Source organism: Dermacentor silvarum, chromosome 10 (genome assembly GCF_013339745.2).
Source record: "Dermacentor silvarum isolate Dsil-2018 chromosome 10, BIME_Dsil_1.4, whole genome shotgun sequence".
Classification (NCBI taxonomy): domain Eukaryota; kingdom Metazoa; phylum Arthropoda; class Arachnida; order Ixodida; family Ixodidae; genus Dermacentor; species Dermacentor silvarum.
In genome coordinates, this window is record NC_051163.1 from 79,123,449 (window position 1) to 79,141,804 (window position 18,356).

The following is an 18,356-nucleotide window of genomic DNA, read 5'->3' on the forward strand; positions in this document are numbered from 1 at the left end:
GCCGACGCTCACCGTAGGAACAGTCGTTAATAGCTGCGTTCTGAAATGAATTTTAAGCGTGGCTAGTCTTACGGTTACGTTTAGACGTGGTAACGTCGAAAAAAAAAGAGCGAACAAAAATTACAGGTGGTGTTGCTTCCGTACAACATATGCCCACTAACGACGATTAATTTACTGAAACAACCGAGAAAAAATAGCCAGGGGGAGCAGTCGATGCGCTTGGTGAGCTAGACCTAGAAGCAAGCGCATGATCATGATGTTGATGATAATCACTTCGAAGATTGCGGCTCATACCCACAGAGAAGGGTCGGCCAAGAATGAAGTGGCACGGGCAAAATGGATTATTAGAATAGGCTTTTCAAAACTCAGTATATGAATGAAGAAAATAAGGTAAACGATGTGGTTGAGCAGTCAGACGCGCACGAAATAACTTATCTTTGAAATTAAAAGATGAAGGAAACTTCATCTTTTTAAGAGAGAAAGATCCTAATGGAAACGAATAAAGGAACAATAATTTAACAATGCGTAAAATTCGCTCATGCCCGTGTTTCTACAGAACTCGTTAACAGTCCTAACTTGTTTAGGTGTCGATTGATTCGAGCTTTTGAACCAGATGGCACTATGGCCTCTGTAAATAATAAAAAAATTAATTACTTATAGAAGCGAAGCTGATTGACGCGTGGAGAAAAAGTGGCGTGTTAAAAGCAAACGAAGCTGATTGAGAGCCAGTACCATTCGAGGTCCAAAAAAGTAAGATAAATAGTAGATGGGCGAAGAAACAGAACTGTTTGTTTCTTAGGCGACAGTAGTTAACACCACGGTCGGGCTAACCTAGCATGGTCGGCTAACCTAACCTACCAATACTTAAGCACGGAATGTCAAATTGGAAGCTGCTAGATTTCAAAAGTCATGGGCTCTATTGCTGGTTGGAACAACCTAGCTGAACCTGCGCATCCCTGATAGGCCTCACGACGAAATACACCACGAATAATCAAGGACCCCAAGCGAGTGCTTCAAGAATATTCTATGCTCAGTGAGTGCATATGGCACATCTAGATGGCTGCATATGTGCATTTATACTGAAACTGTAAACAGAAAATGCAGAGCACACTAACAGCTTGCGTGAATATCAACTGATATTCACGCAAGCTGTTAGTGTGCGTGTCTGTGCCTGCGCGTGCGTACGTGCGCGTGTGCGTGCGTGCGTGTGTGCGTGCGTGCGTGTGTGTGCATGCGTGCGTGTGTGTGCATGCGTGTGTATGTGTGCGTGTGTGTGTGTTGTGTGTTTCATTCCGCGCCATCTCACTTGCAATGACATGCCAGGAATGCCATTAGGCTAACGGCTGTAGATAAAATTAAACTTACTCTCTCTCAACTACATATGCGTCGCATTAGTGGTTTAGAAACACCATGGGTTCCACCTTGCTCACGCGCGCGCAGGTTAACCGATCTGATTAGTCAACTACCCGCCGGGGTGGCTCAGTCAGCTAAGCCGTTGCGCTGCTGAGCACGAGATCACGGGATCGAATCCCGGCCGCAGCGGCCGCGTTTCGACGGGGGCGAAATGCAAAAACGCCCGTGTGCTTGCATTGTAGTGCACGTTAAAGAACCCCAGGAGGTCAAAATTAATCCGGAGCCCTCCACTACGGCTTGCCTCATAATCAGAACTGGTTTTGGCACGTAAAACCCCAGAAAAAGAAGAAGAAGATGATTAGTCAACTGGCCTGATCGCACTAGGATTATCTTGACGACGCACTGTATGTTTCAATCTCAGTCATTTGACAGTACACGATTAGAGGCTTTAAGGGTAAACTTGTGGTCAACATAGGAAGTATCGCCACCTTTGTTTGACACCACTCGATCGGACTTATTCGGCCGCGCCTTTGTGAGAATTCGGTGTTCTTTTAGCAGTTTCTCCGTTGGCCGACTCCCTAAGGATGAGTAGAACTTGTTGCTGGGCGAGTTGGTTGAGATCTGAGGAATACATGGTTGCGCTAACAGGAAAACAAAGACTTAGAAAGAAGAGTAGGAAACGATAGGTCGGGCTCAGATTTTTTTTTTTTTCGTTTTCTTTTTGAGACCGCCCCGACGACTGAGCTCGGGTAGCCGGCTGTCTATAGCCTCGCCAATTGGTTGTCAAAACTAGCCTGCATCGCGTGAGTGCACGACTTCATGACAGCAGACTCAAGGCAAAGAGTGGCTATTGCTCTTTTAACTAACTTTGAATGTGCCGAATCGTACGGCAGCAATTCCTTCGGTGCACGTGGGCTATACTGCCAACAGACGTGGTTTTTGTCAAGTTCTAAAATCAGATCTAAAAACTGAAAATTACCAGCGCCCGACCTATTGTTTCCTACTTTTCTCTCTAAGTCTTTGTTTTCCTGCTAGCGTAACCATGTATTCCTCAGATCCCTAAGGATGCTGCCATCCAGCGTGATGATTCGTTCGGAGCCGTTCAGCTGATTGTTTAGCTGATCAGGCAGTCTCTTCTACACCTCTCTGAACAGTGGTTTACATCCGAGGAAGGTGACAATGGTACGGTTCACTCTTAACATGGGCTCTACAACACCATCTGTCAGCGACTATGCTGTTGTTTTCTTTCGCTTTGCCTTCGTTTGTGATGAGTGAAAACGCATTCGATCAGGGGCGCTATAACGTGAATCTATTCTAAATTGTTTCTATTTCATTCTTGAAATCGGCCCTCCACGATCGGTCAAACATATTTCGGGCCACCTCCACTTCACCTCCATTTCAACTCCGTTCAGGCTGCGGCGGCAAAAATTGGACTTCGATGTGCTCCGGCAAAAAAAAAATTACACCATCTTCCCGTAGAGGAACCCTGAGTAGTATGCGAAGCAGCCATGGGGTCGACTCAAGGTAGTTTTATCAGCTGTATAAACTTGGACATGCAGCAGCACCAGCAACGCGCAGAACTGTTGTCGACGCCGTCGGCGTTTTGCCCGCGTTCGCACCGAACGCGCGTGGCGTTGGTGACTGTTGCCGGTGCCTCTGGAGCGCCTACCGTCGCGCCTGTAACCTAAGCTGCTTCGCATTATCGCGCACGGAGCCGCAGGTGTTGCCATTCGTTGCGCGATCCGGAGAGGAGAGTAGCGTCGGAGAGGAGAGGAGGAATGCCGAGAGGAGAGATGAGACAAGGAGAGGAGGGGGAGGAGGATGTGCATACGCAGTGCGGGTGTGGACGCCGCACGGCGGATTCAGGGAGGGACATAGCCCCGAGCATAAGATACTTCGCATCTAAAATCAGGACTTCTCCTAGTGCACAACCCCAGGTGGAAACCCCCATGCATCACAATTATGTGTGAAAACACACCCATCATCATCATCATCAGCCTATATTTTATGTCCACTGCAGGACGAAGGCCTCTCCCTGCGATCTCCAATGTCCCCTGTCTTGCGCTGGCGTATTCCAACTTGCGCCTGCAAATTTCCTAACTTCATCATCCCATCTGGTTTTCTGCCGACCTCGACTGCGCTTCCCTTCTCTTGGTATCCATTCTGTAACCCTAATGGTCCACCGGTTATCCATCCTACGCATTACAGGGCCTGCCCAGCTCCATTTCTTGCGCTTAATGTCAACTAGAATATCGGCTATCCCCGTTTGTTTACTGATCCACACCGCTCTCTTCCTGTCTTATAACGTTAGTCCTAAGATTTTTCGTTCCATCGCTCTTTGTGTGGTCCTTAACTTGTTCTCGAGCTTCTTTGTTAACCTCCAAGTTTCTGCCCCATATGTTAGCACCGGTAGAATGCAATGATTGTACACTTTTCTTTTCAGCGACAGTGGTAAGCTCCCAGTCAGGGTTTGGCAATGCCTGCCGTATGCACTCCAACCCAATTTTATTCTTCTGTAAAACACAGAAGAATAAAACACACCCATACCTCAGCCCAAATGTCTGAGGATTCTAGGGCTCCATGTACAGAAAGACGGTGGCCCCGCCGCAACTATACAACACTTGCTTAGACAAGGAGAGCAAGTTCTTCACATGATCCGACGGGTATCTAATAGAAACCGGGGACTAAAAGAAAGTGGCTGACCGCCGCAACCACCCTTCACGAGCAACGATTCCTTGCGCACTTCATTGGCCTAGCGCTGAAGCACGCCGCAAGCTACGCCCTGGACTGAGGGTGTCGATGCATTTTTTTATCGCAGAATAAAGTGATTTCTCTCTCTCTGTCTCTCTCCACTTCGCCTGTCTGGCACGCTAGGTGACCAAAACCGCGAAACCCCGTGTCTGATATCACCTGTGCAAACTTATTACGCATGATTAGACCTAACACAAAAAAAAGACATTTCGATTGGACGCCTTTCTCACCATTACCCTTACGCCCGCGATTTGTCAGAACGTTTTAGGCCTGCGCCCGCTTCGCCTGCCTGTCCCGCGATGTCACAACACCACGAGAACTCACCACATCAAAGTGACGTGTACGCACTAAAGATGCGTTAATATGCCGAACAAAACTGCTTTTTTTTTTGGCGTAGCCGGAGACTACCCCGTTCTGGAAGAAATAGATTGTCTGCCCACCGATCGTTCTGGTACTGGCTTCTCGGAACTTCCGGGGAGAATTAATTTATTTGCGTTTGATAAAATGTTCTGCGCGGCAGTATAACGTTTTCGAGCCCTTTGGACACGAGTACAACGTCGCACTGCCAACTCCTCTTGGCTCATAATCCGTTTTAGCGGCATTTGTAACTTTCACTTGCATGCCGCCGCGATTTTCGGCGAGTCATGGCAAGGTAAGCAAGGGTAAGCGGGCCAATCGCAGGCACCTGCACCATCCTCCTCATCCCGTTATGTACTTTCAATGTGCTAGGTCGGAATAGCCGGAGTTTGAACCGAACCCTCTACACCGCAGCGTGCTCTTCGCCTTTTCTCAGTCAACTAGATCAGAAAAGCCTGTCAAGGTAATCAATCAATGCTATTCGCTTTGAAGGCGGACAAATGTGACTTCCTATAAACGAGAAGAGCCTTTGATAGGGGCGTTCAAATACGCTGCGGCTCACCGTCTGATGCTTGCGTCGATGGTTACGTCAGTTGGACATCAGGAGATTGTAATAAAAACAGAGTTGAATATTTTTACCTTATAGGGAACCAGGCCCTGTGTAGCTCCTGCTGGCACCTCTGATACTCGACCACTGATAAGGAAGGTTGCTTCGTTTGTCTTATGCTCATTTGAAGGGAATAGACAATGAAGCCGGGAACAGCGCAGCAGGAATTTGCGGTTGTCATTAGTTGAGATGTATAAGTCATAAGGAAATTGAAAATTAAAGTGGATGAACACACTACGTACCGCAGATTTGCAAACGGCTCCAGAAATCACTGAGGTCAAGCCTTGCTATCACCTTGGTGTCTTCTTGTTGGTCCTTTGTGTTCTGTGAAACTGTTTGCGAACCATGAAACATTCACTAGCCGAACAATGCGTTTTCCCCAGTTTATCTTTAGGCGGGAGTCGAACCCGTATCTTCCACGTTGCGCGTGTGGTGCACCACTAATATAGCTACCGCGACGGCCGCCCTCCCGCCTGCTTTCTTAGGTATTTGTGTGCACTAGATCGCTAGTCATGAGTGTTAGCCAGCGCCACCTTTCGGCCACATCTGTGTATATACGGGACATCCTTTCAACCGCAGGCGTCGCGCGTATCGTACGTGAACTCACACTCCTCCCTGCTCCTTATAGCTCTCGGTTATCTTTATTTTGGCCGATTAGACGTTAAACGGGCCCCGCCTCAGCGGTTCAAAGAAGCCCTCCAATAGTGGCTCTTCGTATTTGATGATGGCACAACGCTGATCATGACGTCATGCGAGGAGAACGTGTGAGGGTTGGTGTCTAAGACATGGCTTCTGCGACGTGTTTCGCGCGCCCGAATCGCTTCCGGCGTGTGCAGTCGGCAGTAGCATAGCCTTCGAGATCCGGGTCTGGTATTTGGAGAAAGCCGGCGCATGGGCGTGGATTCGGCACACGTACCAGCAATACGCGAAGGGCTGACATGGTGCTCTAAAGTTGCTTGCCGGGCTGTTTAGAAGCTGCCACGCTTTTTGGAGGCTTTTAGGGGGAGCCGTAACGGTGTTCTCGGAGGCCAGCTTCCTGCCAGCGGGGCGCGCCGAGCGCCGGAGAATTGCGCAGCTACCCCCCCTCCCTTCGCGACCAAACACATTGCCGTGTACTGAAGGCAGCGAAACTCAATCGCCATCGACTGGAATGGCCCAGCGTCGGCCGCGGCCATAGAGCGGCCACCGCCGTTCTCCTTATCCCGAAGAGAAAGGATTGATTTCCGCGCTCCTCTGCGCGAAAAGGCCGTGTCCGCTCTATTTCATTTCGCTCACTCTTGTGTCTAGCAACGGCGCCTTCCGATTCAAAGTCCAATTCAGAGAGAGAACGGAGGCTCGGCAGCGGCGCTTAATGAAGCTTGCAGCGGTGCGCGCGCTCTCGCCGCTGGTGGTTCGATTTCATCCAGCGACTTGGCTTCCTTTATTGCCTCCGTCATATTTTTTTCTTTTCTTTGTCTCCCCGACGTTTGTTTCCTTTTCTGTCTTTCACTGCCTTCTCCGTGTTCCTGTGTTATACGGTCCCGCCGGCCTGTTTTATGTTCTGGCGATGACGCTTAATTAAACTTTCGCCTGTTCGCTTCGCCGATCGTTCAATCGAAACGGCCGCTTTCTCTCTCTTTTTGCGTCCGCTAAACTCTCGCTTGCTGCCCGAGCTTGTCTTTGTCGCTTTCGTTTTGAAATCCATTTCCGCTTTGTTTTAATCGCCGCGATAGTTACAGTTTCGCTGGGGTCGTACCCCGAGCCCCGGCGCGACTCTGGGACGTATATGAGCGAGCAATGTATGAAGCCGGACGTTACCCATTTCACTTCACCCCCTCACGCACCTCTCTTCCTATGTCGATCTATTTTCTTCGTTGTTCGCTAACGGCTAGGTCATTCGTTGTTCCTGTAATGACACGCCTTCACGGGTTCATCAAAGCGTTGCGGCGCGACCCCCATCACATGGGGGCGCCCGGTGCCTGTTGTTCATGCTTTATATTTTTCGTGCTTCAATTCGCGATTGACGTTGCTGACGTATGCGAACGAACGGACATGATCCGAGCATTTAAAAAAATATTTGCGCTCGCCCGCTGGAATTACTCTCGCCTGTTTGCGCAGTTCGCATCGAGTTTGTGCAAAACGAGGAAGAGGGCGTTTGTGGTAATTGCGCATTTGTCATTATGATGCTATTGGTGGCTGTGCGCTGGCGTTCGGCTATGCTGTACCAATGGAGTGTGTGAAATAATGGCTCAGGGACGTTTATTTATTTATTTTTTAATATTTCCCAAGTGAAAGCAAATGAAACATAGGGCAGATGGTTTATGCACGGCCGCCACCGAGCACTGCCGTCAACCGTGTTGAATTATTGCCTTTTATCCCGATATACGACGATAGTAGATAATAAATATGCGAGACATTGGTGCTTAGAATGATGATTTGAATTTGTCAGTCTATTAAAGGTTCGGTACGCAGTATATATGTAGTATGACCAATGCCGCTGTCGATGGGTGCTCGGTATTACCAATGTAACTATGACATCGTTACTTTTAACTGATAAATGAACTAAAGGAATGAACTCCGTTTAGCTCGGGCGCCAACTGTGAAATGCCGTGACAACAGATGCACTATGCAGCCCGAAAAATGGCGCAATGAATACCTGTTCAAGTGATCTCCAAGTTCCGATGCCTTGCCGCAGCTAACTACGTCCTATAGACATGCTAATTTCGTAAAAAAAAAGCATCATTCCACCACCTAATCCTCTAACGCCCAGTGGCTCTGATTCCATTCCTTTGGTACCCATGCTGTAACTCTCGATCACCGGTTATCTAACATACGCATTGCATGGCCTGCCTAGTTCTATTCCTTCGTCTTCCGCCACCTAATCCTAATTCAACTATCAGCAACACCATCTTGCTTGATAATTCATAGCGCTGCCTTCCTCTCTGTTAACTTCAGGCCTGTCATCTTTCGCTCCAAAATAAAATAAAATCCGTTCGTTGAGCGCTTCTTGGATAATTGTGCGGGAAGCTACGTGTAGAAAACTAACGCACACGAAAACTGCGTCAGTTGTATTAGGTGGCCAAAGAACAGCGAAGAGAGCCCATGCATCGTCTAACTATATTTCTCACTTTTACATATAGCGCGAGCTCAACCATTAATCACTGCCTAGCTTAGTTTCATATCGTGGATTCAAATCCGATTGTGAAGCTTCATCTCCTTCGGCAAATTCGACAACTGTGTGCCGGGTACACTCCGAGGCATGTATCGTGGCTCCGGCGGCGCCATATCTAAGCGTTGTCAAGTTCCTCCATCCGCCATCTTGTCGGCCCTGATTGGTTCAGAGGGCTGCTACGGCCTCTCTGATTGGCTCGCAGTTCCACCATTGCAGAATTCCACATAATGGCGGAATTGGGCGATGTCCCGATCAACAACCCGCGCTAGGTTTGCCGGCGGTGCTGACGGTGGCCTTGAGTCGCGCGCTCGGCGCGTTGCCAAACCACTTCGCGACATCGAAATACAAGGAAAGAGTATAAAATAAACTAGACAAAAGAATAATAAACGACGCGCGTCCGGCTGAAAGACAGGCGCTGCGTTATACTCTCAGCGCCCGCAAGAACAGCTTGCGCCACGCACCGGCAGTGCTTCATCGCGGCAAGAGGAAGCTGTGCGGGCTCTCTTTCCTCCCTTAGTCTTTTTACGAGTCCCCGGCAAGTTCCCCTGACCCGTTCTGGTAATGAGCCCGCGATGCGGATATGAAAGTCCCCGTGGAGCGGACGGCTCCGCGTTCTCGCGCCAGAATTCACTCGGCTTTTTGCCTTACCCATGGCGTCCGTTATGAGCTCTGTCATATCACGCATTATGGATAATAATGCGTTGCTATGTAGTCAGCCTCGTGCGATTACGCGACTTTCATGCGTATACGTAAGCACGTAGGCCTGCATGTGTTTGTTCGGTTGGTTGATGACCTCTATTACAAGAAAAAAAAAATATCATCCGCCTAATAAGTCCTATATACATTACATTCTATCATATGTTAACTTTTGCAGTATTCTATATAACCATATATGATCGTACGAATTTCACAGTTATCTTGTGTATGTATTCCTAATTGTGAGAGTTAGTTAGTTAGTTAGTTAGTTAGTTAGTTAGTTAGTTAGTTAGTTAGTTAGTTAGTTTCAAGTTTCAAACCTACCTCGTTCGGCTTGTACGGACTGTTGTGACTCCATGCAGGCTTGGACTGTCGTGCGTCACTGGCACGCAGCGGTCACGTGATCTCGCAAGCTTAACAATTGTGGCGCCAGCTGCGAAGGCGCTCATTGGTCGCCAAGGGCTACGTGAGAACTGGCGCTCGAAGACGGGTATTTCTGACTCGTCGTGCGAGAAATACAGAAAGAGGTGTCATACTTATCGCAGGGCCCCGGTGTGCAACTCATCCACTTTGGTGTTTGGAAGCTTTCAAGGGGATCGTAGTCGCTCAGTGAGCCAATCAGAGCTGACAAGATGGATAGTTTGACAACGGTGGAATTTGATAGTACCCAGATTAGCGCCACTGGTATATACTCTTGTGCCTCGTTCATTCGTGAGTTGGTTCGTTCATTCATTCATTCATTCATTCATTCATTCATTCATTGTCCTTAGCGTACTAAATCAGCAAAAGAGCTATGCGAGACACTGTATCGGAATGTTAGCGATTAAATTTGGTCTCCCTAAGTTATTTAATGCGCACCCAAGCAATGCCATGTTAACGTAACACGTTCCTCGCAGGTTTGATTAAAAACAACTTGATGATTCGCTAAAACGCACAATTATCGTGTAATCGACCGTATATGCAACCCGGGCCGCCACCTTCTTCACGGTGATGCCGATTCTCATGTTCCCAGAGCACTTCCAGGAATTCAGCAACAGTTATGTTCGAGCGCTATTTTTTTTCAGTTTTTTTTTGTTTTTTTTTTTTGCATTCAACTGCTTGACGGAGTGAGGTCGCCACGCACTGGAACCGAACACGTGACCCCGTGCTCAGCAGCTTAGAATGTCATGGCCGTTGAGCCGAATTTGACAATCTTTAGCAAACTACGCCACGTTAACGAAAACATTGTGCCATTGATAGTATTGTTAGTTACCGCATTGTTTTGTTTTCTGTTTTGTTACATGTGCAATCAGTTAGGGAAGTTTCCTGCAGTTTGGTCGACAACGCTTCGTGTGATGCCTATTGCCGCGAAAACATCCTTGAGCTCTTTTTTGTGTGTGTGTGTGTGTGTTTGGGACTGTCTTTGTTACAGCAATGTACAGAGACGATCGCTCATGACTGCACTAGCTCGCGTTGATGCCAGATTACTTCTTTGACGCACCATTTCGGTATGCCGACTTCACCATCCATCACAGCAGGAGAGAGCAAAGGCAATGTGGTCATTCTTAAAGGCAAATTTCGCTCTAAACTTCAATGCCGGGGCAATTTGTGGTTGTTAGTGTGTCTCGACTCTTCTGCTTGGCCTTGTACCTTCGCTATAATCATATAGGTGTAAGAAATCACTTTATCCCTCACTGGCGTTAACTGCAACCCTGTGCTGTGCATGGTTGTGAGTGTGCTCGTGTGCTCGGTATCTGTTTATTTTTTTATCTTGCTACATGATCCCTCACCCTCCTCCTCCCGTATCGAGGGTAGGGGGTAAAACTGGAATTTACTTACTGATTTACCTCCCTGTCTTTCTCCTTTCTATCTATCTATCTATCTATCTATCCATCTATCATTCTATCTATATGTATGTGTGTGTCTATGTACGTACATACATGTACATACATACATACATACATACATACATACATACATACATACATGTATGTATGTATGTATGTACTCGCGCACTTCTTCCTCGCATCCCGTAAAATATTCCACGGGTCATCGCTCGCGTCACAAATATCATCGCGCGTCCCCTCCGGCAGATGCGATAGTTATGCCCCGCGCAAAGCCGTGACAGCCATGGGCTGTTGCCGGAAATGACGGCGCCTCGTAGGCCCATGGCTATATCCACTTCCAGCTTCCGGTTCCGCGAGGGGTGAACCAGGCGGCGGCGCGGGCACGTACGCGACGCGACGCTGGCGTGTGGAATCATGGCGACGTGACAGCCGACGGTGTGAGCCGGTCGCGGAAATAACTTCTGGACGCCTTGAGCGATATCAAGCTGGCCCCGACGAAGTAACAACACGCACACACGTACATGTGTCATTAGAGTGCTTTAGACGAGGAGAGGCAAGCGGCTAGCGTATGCAAGAACTAGGGGCCACTGTACTGCACGTGCGCAGATCCAGACGCAGGGCTTTGCGCATGCGTAATACCGCGGCCCCTATTTCTTGCGTACGCAAGCCGCTTGCGTCCCCTCGTCTAAAACACTATATTGTTAGTCGTTAGGCATCGCGGAATCGATGATGTGCCGTTTTCTCTGCTAGAAGAGGTGAGAAGAAGGGTGTCGGTGCTAGTGGAGAGGAAATGTTTATTTCTTATAGTATCTACAGTGTCCCCGTAATGTAATTTAACAATGTTGCTATTCGCGGTTACGTTTTGCAATTTAATTTGAATTTACATCTTGAGGAAACCCTGCATAGAATGCGAGTTCTGCCGTATAGTGATTTTCTTAGCAAGCCGCGGGGCAGTCGCGTGCTTGCTCAATGAATGAATGTATGAATGGGACTTTCAGTGTGCCAAGCGTAATCAGAAAGATGAGAGGCACAACTTTGGTTATCTTTGGTTTATTTGCACAACGGTTTCGGTCGGTGGACCGACCTTTTTGAAGGACAGCCTTTAACAAAGGTAGGCCCACCGACCGAAACTGTCGGGCAAATAAACCAAAGATAACCGCGTTGTGCCTCTCGTCTTTCTAATTGCGCTTGGACCACTGAAAAACCGATTCACACACACACACACACACACACACACACACACACACACACACACACACACACACACACACACACACACACACACACACACACACACACACACACACACACACACACACACACACACACACACACACACACACACACACACACACACACACACACACACACACACACACACACACACACACACACACACACACACACACACACACACACACACACACACACACACACACACACACACACACACACACACACACACACACACACACACACACACACACACACACACACACACACACACACACACACACACACACACACACACACACACACACACACACACACACACACACACACACACACACACACACACACAAACACACACACACACACACACACACACACACACACACACACACACACACACACACACACACACACCACACACACACACACACACACACACACACACACACACACACACACACACATATATACATATACATATACATATATTATAATTGCCAATAAGAATGACGGAATCCGGATCATTACCTTGAAAAGGCAACGCTAACAAACGGGATCTCAAGAAAGTAAGATCTCAAGAATGCATACCCATGCTCGGAATTCCTTTCGAGCATATGTTTGCAGTTCCAAGCATGAACTTCATCTTTCCCGTCTATTTCACATCAGCTTCCCGAAATGCTTTTCGTTCATTTCAGGTCCACATCATCATCATAATCATCAGCGTCAGCCTATGATGATGATGATGATATGAACCCGAAATATAAGTAATCCGTAATGTGTTCGTGCTCGTAATTGTTTCTTTGTCTTCCTTCATTTATTTTTGGGGCGGATTGCAGTTTTGTGTTCTGGTTTTTCTTAAACACATTTTATTTTAATATTTCATCAGTTTGTATTACGTGCACCAGACTCGTCCTTGCGCTGTGGCTTATTTTAGCCCGTAGATTCACTATGCCTCGCAATAATTCGCTCATTCCTTTACAGTAAATTTCCACCAGCTCTTAATATAACGTAACGCAAGCACAGTAAACAGCCTGAAACTAGCCGCGTAATTGAGTACCCGATGTTGTCTTGCATTGTAGCCTCAATGCTTCAGACGACCGACTCTTCAACCCGTCGAAGTGCTGATGGGGTCTGCACCTATAAGTTTATTAATTAATTTATTTACTTGCTGACCAGTTACAGGACTTGCCTTGTGCAATTTCTTTTTTTTTACTACTAATATGACTGAGTTTTGTACAGAGTGCGTCGAAAAACAAGCTTTCGCTTTGCTGTTCACCCCTTGTACTGTCGTTTATATCTTGCGTATACACGAGATAGTGTTTTCCAGTGTCATCATACGTCATGCCATTTGCGTAAGATGCCAAAGCGGCCTTCTCATGTGTCTACTTTTTCTTTCCTTGCAGTGTCCGGAACTGGGCGTGGCGTTTTGGTACAGAGATCTCCAACCAGAGTCTATTTGCGTCGAATTTCACCGAGATTAAAGAGGTGAGCCTGTGTTGCATTGGCCCCTGTTCACTGGCGTGTTTCACTTTGATATTTTAATTGTTCCGCAACTGATTAACTGGAGATGAACTCCACCTAATTCTTCCTGGTCCGGTGATTCCTGTAGGAATCAAAATGATTTCCCATGCATATTCGACACAGGAAAGTACAATGACGCGAAACCACCCTGAAAACTAAATGTAAACTTTATGTAGGCTTACTGTTGAGCAATATTACCCGCCACGGTGGCTCAGTCAGCTAAGGCGTTGCGCTGCTGAGTACGAGGTCGCGGGATCGAATCCCGGTCGCGGCGGCCGCATATCGATGGAGGCGAAATGCAAAAACGTCCCTGTGCTTGCGCTGTAGTACACGTTAAAGAACCCCAGGTGGTCAAAATTTTTCCTGAGCTCTCCACTACGGCGTGCCTCATAATCGGAACTGGTTTTGGTACGTAAAACCCCAGGAAGATGTTGAGGAATATTGGTGTAGTCTGAAACATAAAAAAAAAATACACACGTTGCCACATGCTGAGATTCGACGTATCAGCTGCATATTTGGAGCCTACTAGCTAAGACATGTAAAGTATCCCGGTTAGGCACCAAGGATACCTTGTTTTTGTTTGCTTGAAATATTACTTTCCTTTTCATGTTTTTTTTTAATTTATCGCTGCTCTAGTTAGTTTATATTAGGTTAGGTTAGATTACCAATGAAAGAAACAAGTATATTTGTGCATCCGTACATATGTACCCAAATCCTGACTGGAAGCTTACCACTGTCGTTGAAAAGAAAAGTGTGCAATCCTTGCATTCTACCGGTGCTGACAAATGGGGCACAAACTTGTAGGTTAACAAAGAAGCTCTAGAACAAGTTAAGGACCGCACAAAGAGCAATGGAACGAAAATTCTTAGGACTAACGTTAAGAGATAGGAAGAGAGCGGTGTGGATCAGAGAGCGAACAGAGATAGCCGATATTCTAGTTAACAACAAGAGGAGAAAAATGGAGCTGGGCAGGCCATGTAATGCGTAGGATGGATAACCGGTGGACCATTAGGGTTACAGAATGGATACCGAGAGAAGGGAAGCGCAGTCGAGGTCGGCAGAAAACCAGATGGGGGCGATGAAATTAGGAAATTTGCAGGCGCAAGTTGGAATCAGCTAGCGCAAGACAGGGCCAATTGGAGATCGCAGGGAGATACCTTCGTCCTGCAGGGAACATAAATACAGTCTGATGATGATGATGATGATGACATACGTAACACGGGATGCGAGTAAAATCTAAATTTCATCCCAGTCGAGGACACGGGTCCTTCAACCGAAAGGTGGAGTTGATTCTTCTCCGTACAGTCATCACATTCTTGACATACATTTCACACTGAGTGATGAAGTCGCGAGAAATATGCGAGAAAGTTGTTCTCATTTTCCGTGCTCCAAAATAATCCGAGGGCGGCTGTAGCGTATATATACCATCCAGCACAACTAATGTGCGATGCAATAAAAATATGCTCCCTCACTTTTGCGGCTGCACTAATTTGAAGGGCCCCCTCAGCGTGGCGACTTTCAATTTTATTTCAAACAGTCTGCGAGAAAGGCAGATGCGGAGTGTACAGATACTTCAATCTTACAGGCACACTGGGCTAATTAAAGAGCATAAAGAACATTAACAAGCCGCATTTGCGTAGCTAAAGTAGAGCGTTGAATGAGGTCATTTAAGGCAGACCTCACTTTCAGATAGCCTGCGAATTTAATGTCTCGAATTAGGCAAAGCAATTTATCATGTAGCCTGCGTCACCATACATGATTTTTTCTGAATATGCACGGTGCTGTACAAGTGGCAATACACTTATCTACTTCAACGAACACAGCGCTGTAAACGTGCTACCAGTGATTTCATATCCCCTTGTTTTATTGCTGTCATTGTTATGATGTAGCAGAAACTGAAAGCAGTTTCTCATGTTCACACGCGTCATGTTAATCGGACGTCCAGTTGTTAAGGGCAGTACAGGCATGTCTCCAATAATGCGTTCTTTGTTTATATTTTCTTTTTTTTAAACAGGCTCACTCAACGAAAACCTTAAATTGCACTTTGATAAGAAGCAATACAGTATTCAATATTCTAAGGTCGCTTTTCTCACATATTTGTATTCCATTCGATTACGAATTACCCGCTGTGGTTGCGTACTGAATATATGGCGTAACGCCCCAAAGCACGAGGTGGCGGGATGAAATCCCGGCCACGGCGTTTCATTTCGATGGGGGCGAAATGCAAATACGCTTGTGCATTTTGATTTAGGGGCACGTTAAAGAACCTAATATGGTCAAAGGTAATCCGGAGTCCCCTACCACGGCGTTCCTGGTAATCATGTTTTGGTTTTGGCACATAAACAACCGGATTTTTTTTTTCAGGAATTAAAATTAAGTTATGTGGTTTTACTTGCCAAACGCACCATCACATTATGAGGCGCGCCGTAGCCCGGGAAACCGGATTAATTTTGACCAGACTAGGTTCTTTAACGTGCACCTAAATCTAAGAACAGGAGCGCCTTTGCATTTTGCCCCCTTTAAAAGGCGGCCGCAACGGCCGGGATTCGATCCCGCGACTTTGAGCTCAGCAGCGATACGCATTAGCCTGTAAGCTACCGCCACGGGTCATTCGATTAGGAAATGTAAGAATTGCGACACCCCTAATTTTTTTTTAACCGGACGCAACAATTGTTCTAATAGTGGCTGCTTATTTTCGCCCTCTAAAGCGGGAGCACGGCGTCTTGCACGTCAGGAAATAAGAAAAGAAAGAAGACGAAAAAGAAAGAAAAACTAGCCGCGAAACTACTTCTTCGGTTGGATGAAAATTACCGCCGCGCGAAATGAACGACTCGGTACAAGCTCTATATAGAAGCAAGCGACGGTGGAACCCAAAGCATAAATGAAAAATAAAAAATAAAAACCTTCCCCTCCCTACCATGAACCGCGTTATTGCACGTGAGAGGCGTGTGGAGAGGAACAAGGGAAAAACAACAAAGGCGCGCGTCCGAGCAATTTTTTTGTGAATAACCTCGTAAGTCGTTTCATCGCTACAGCTGCTTCGATTTATAGCCTCGCACCGCCCGCGGGCTTCCTTAAGGTTTGATCAGCGCCGCTGTATGTGAAGCCGCGGGGATTAAATTATTCTCGGAATCTGATGGAAACCACGGGCGAGAAACGGGGCGGCTCTTAACCGCGCCTCGCGATAAAGCAAAATGTATGGCGGCTTGCGGCAGGTGTAAGTGCCGGGCGATAAATTTCGTTTTCATTTTCTCTCTCTCTCTCTCTACGCGGGAGCTATTTATGTACGGTCGAGGGTCGTATTTCTGTCTCGCGTCCAGAGTGATTATTTTGTCGTCATTGCTACCTTTCCCTTTTTTTTCATTTGTACATTTTGTGTGAGTGTGTGTGCGTGTGTGTGTTTGTGTACGCGTGTGGGTGTTTGTGTCTGGGAGTGTGTTTGGGTGTGTACGTGCGTGTATGTTTGCGTGTGTTTGCGTGTGTTTCCGGGCGTTCACGTGCGTGCGTGCGCGTGACCGAGCACAAATAGTCATGGCTGTTTGTGCTTCTTCCGATTAGAGCTGTTCCACCTGTTGCTGTCGTTGTTGCAGAACTTCGAAGAGTTCAAGGCAAAGCCTCACCACAAGGACATCGCGCAGCTGACAGAGAAGATTCTTAGGGACCTGGGCAACCTAGTCAGCTCCAAAACGGAATCTCTTAAGGTGAGTGTCTCTCTCGAGCTTCGCAGCTGCTTTGGGCGTGCCTGCCGAATTTTCCGAATTTCTCGTAAAGTTCGCAAATTTCGGCTCGTCTTACGATGAGGCTAATTCAGCTTGCACTATTCCGAAAAATAAAATCTGTTCGCTAAACATTTCTAAACCTTTTGAGAATGCAAGAATGCGTGAAAAACTTATTTTTGGTAGCGCTTGAGTCGCCCTCTTATAACAGCGGAAAATGCCTTATACCTGAAGGTTACTCGCTTCGAGCAAGTTAATTCAGGTAAGTTTCTGAAGCAGGCGAAATCGGCAACAGCAAGGTCCCTTAAAAAGCCACTGTGATAAAAAAAAAACAATGTGCTGCTTGTCAGTTGGTGCTGTTCCAAGTTTGCTGCCTCTTGTGAGCTGCGTCTAGAGGTACATCATCTTTAACAAAGTGTGTACGTATCTAACAATATGGGCGCTGAAATGCGTATGGTATGGTATGGAGAACTTTATTGAGTCCTGAAGGTCAACCCTGGGTTGACGCGGGCCGCTCCCACGTTGGGACTGTCAGGCCGAGCCCTTCAGCCACATCGCGGGCCTTCTGGACTGCCCGTAATTGGTCAGAGAGTGATTCACTTCGTAGCATTTGCCGCCACCATTCTTGTTCCTTGTCACAGTCTGCGAAGACCGCAGGGCTAGCACTCGCCTCCTATGCACACGGGAAATGTTCTTGAGAAGATGGCGGTGTGCTGGCGTGCAGTTCTTAGTCGCCATCCTCGTGAAAACAGCGCGTCGACGGCGCAAAATAAGCGCAGGGTGACAATGACGAAGATGATGAGCGTCAAACATGACACGTACTCTCAATGGCGGATGCGGCAGTTGGTGGAAAAACAACGTCGGAAGTGCCGACTAACTCACGTCCAACAACGGCGTCGCAATGACAACTCGACAGTTTTTACGTAGTTCATAACACCATTCACAGCCGACGTGTGCTCGAACATTTTTTATCACTAGTATCACAGAAACTACAATTGTCGTATAAATATTTTTAATACTTGTTTTTTTTTTCTTTTTTGAAAGCAACACGATAATCTGAGTACGGCGAAACGCGAATGATGAGACAGACGGGACAAGCGCTAACTAATAAGTGTGAAGCTTATTATAAAATTTCGCTGCGGCAG

The 18,356-nt window shown here is 47.1% G+C and overlaps 1 protein-coding gene across 7 annotated transcripts in view; it reads left to right on the top strand.

Moving 5' to 3' along the window:
• Nucleotides 1-18,356, top strand: part of LOC119431658 (voltage-dependent calcium channel subunit alpha-2/delta-4-like) — a 236,642-nt gene that overhangs the window by 82,494 nt on the left and 135,792 nt on the right. For all 7 annotated transcript variants that reach the window (XM_049657692.1, XM_049657697.1, XM_049657698.1 and 4 more), the window contains exons 2-3: nt 13,378-13,459; nt 17,086-17,196. In XM_049657692.1, the coding sequence (XP_049513649.1) occupies nt 13,378-13,459; nt 17,086-17,196 (193 nt within the window). The remainder of the gene's footprint in view (nt 1-13,377; nt 13,460-17,085; nt 17,197-18,356) is intronic.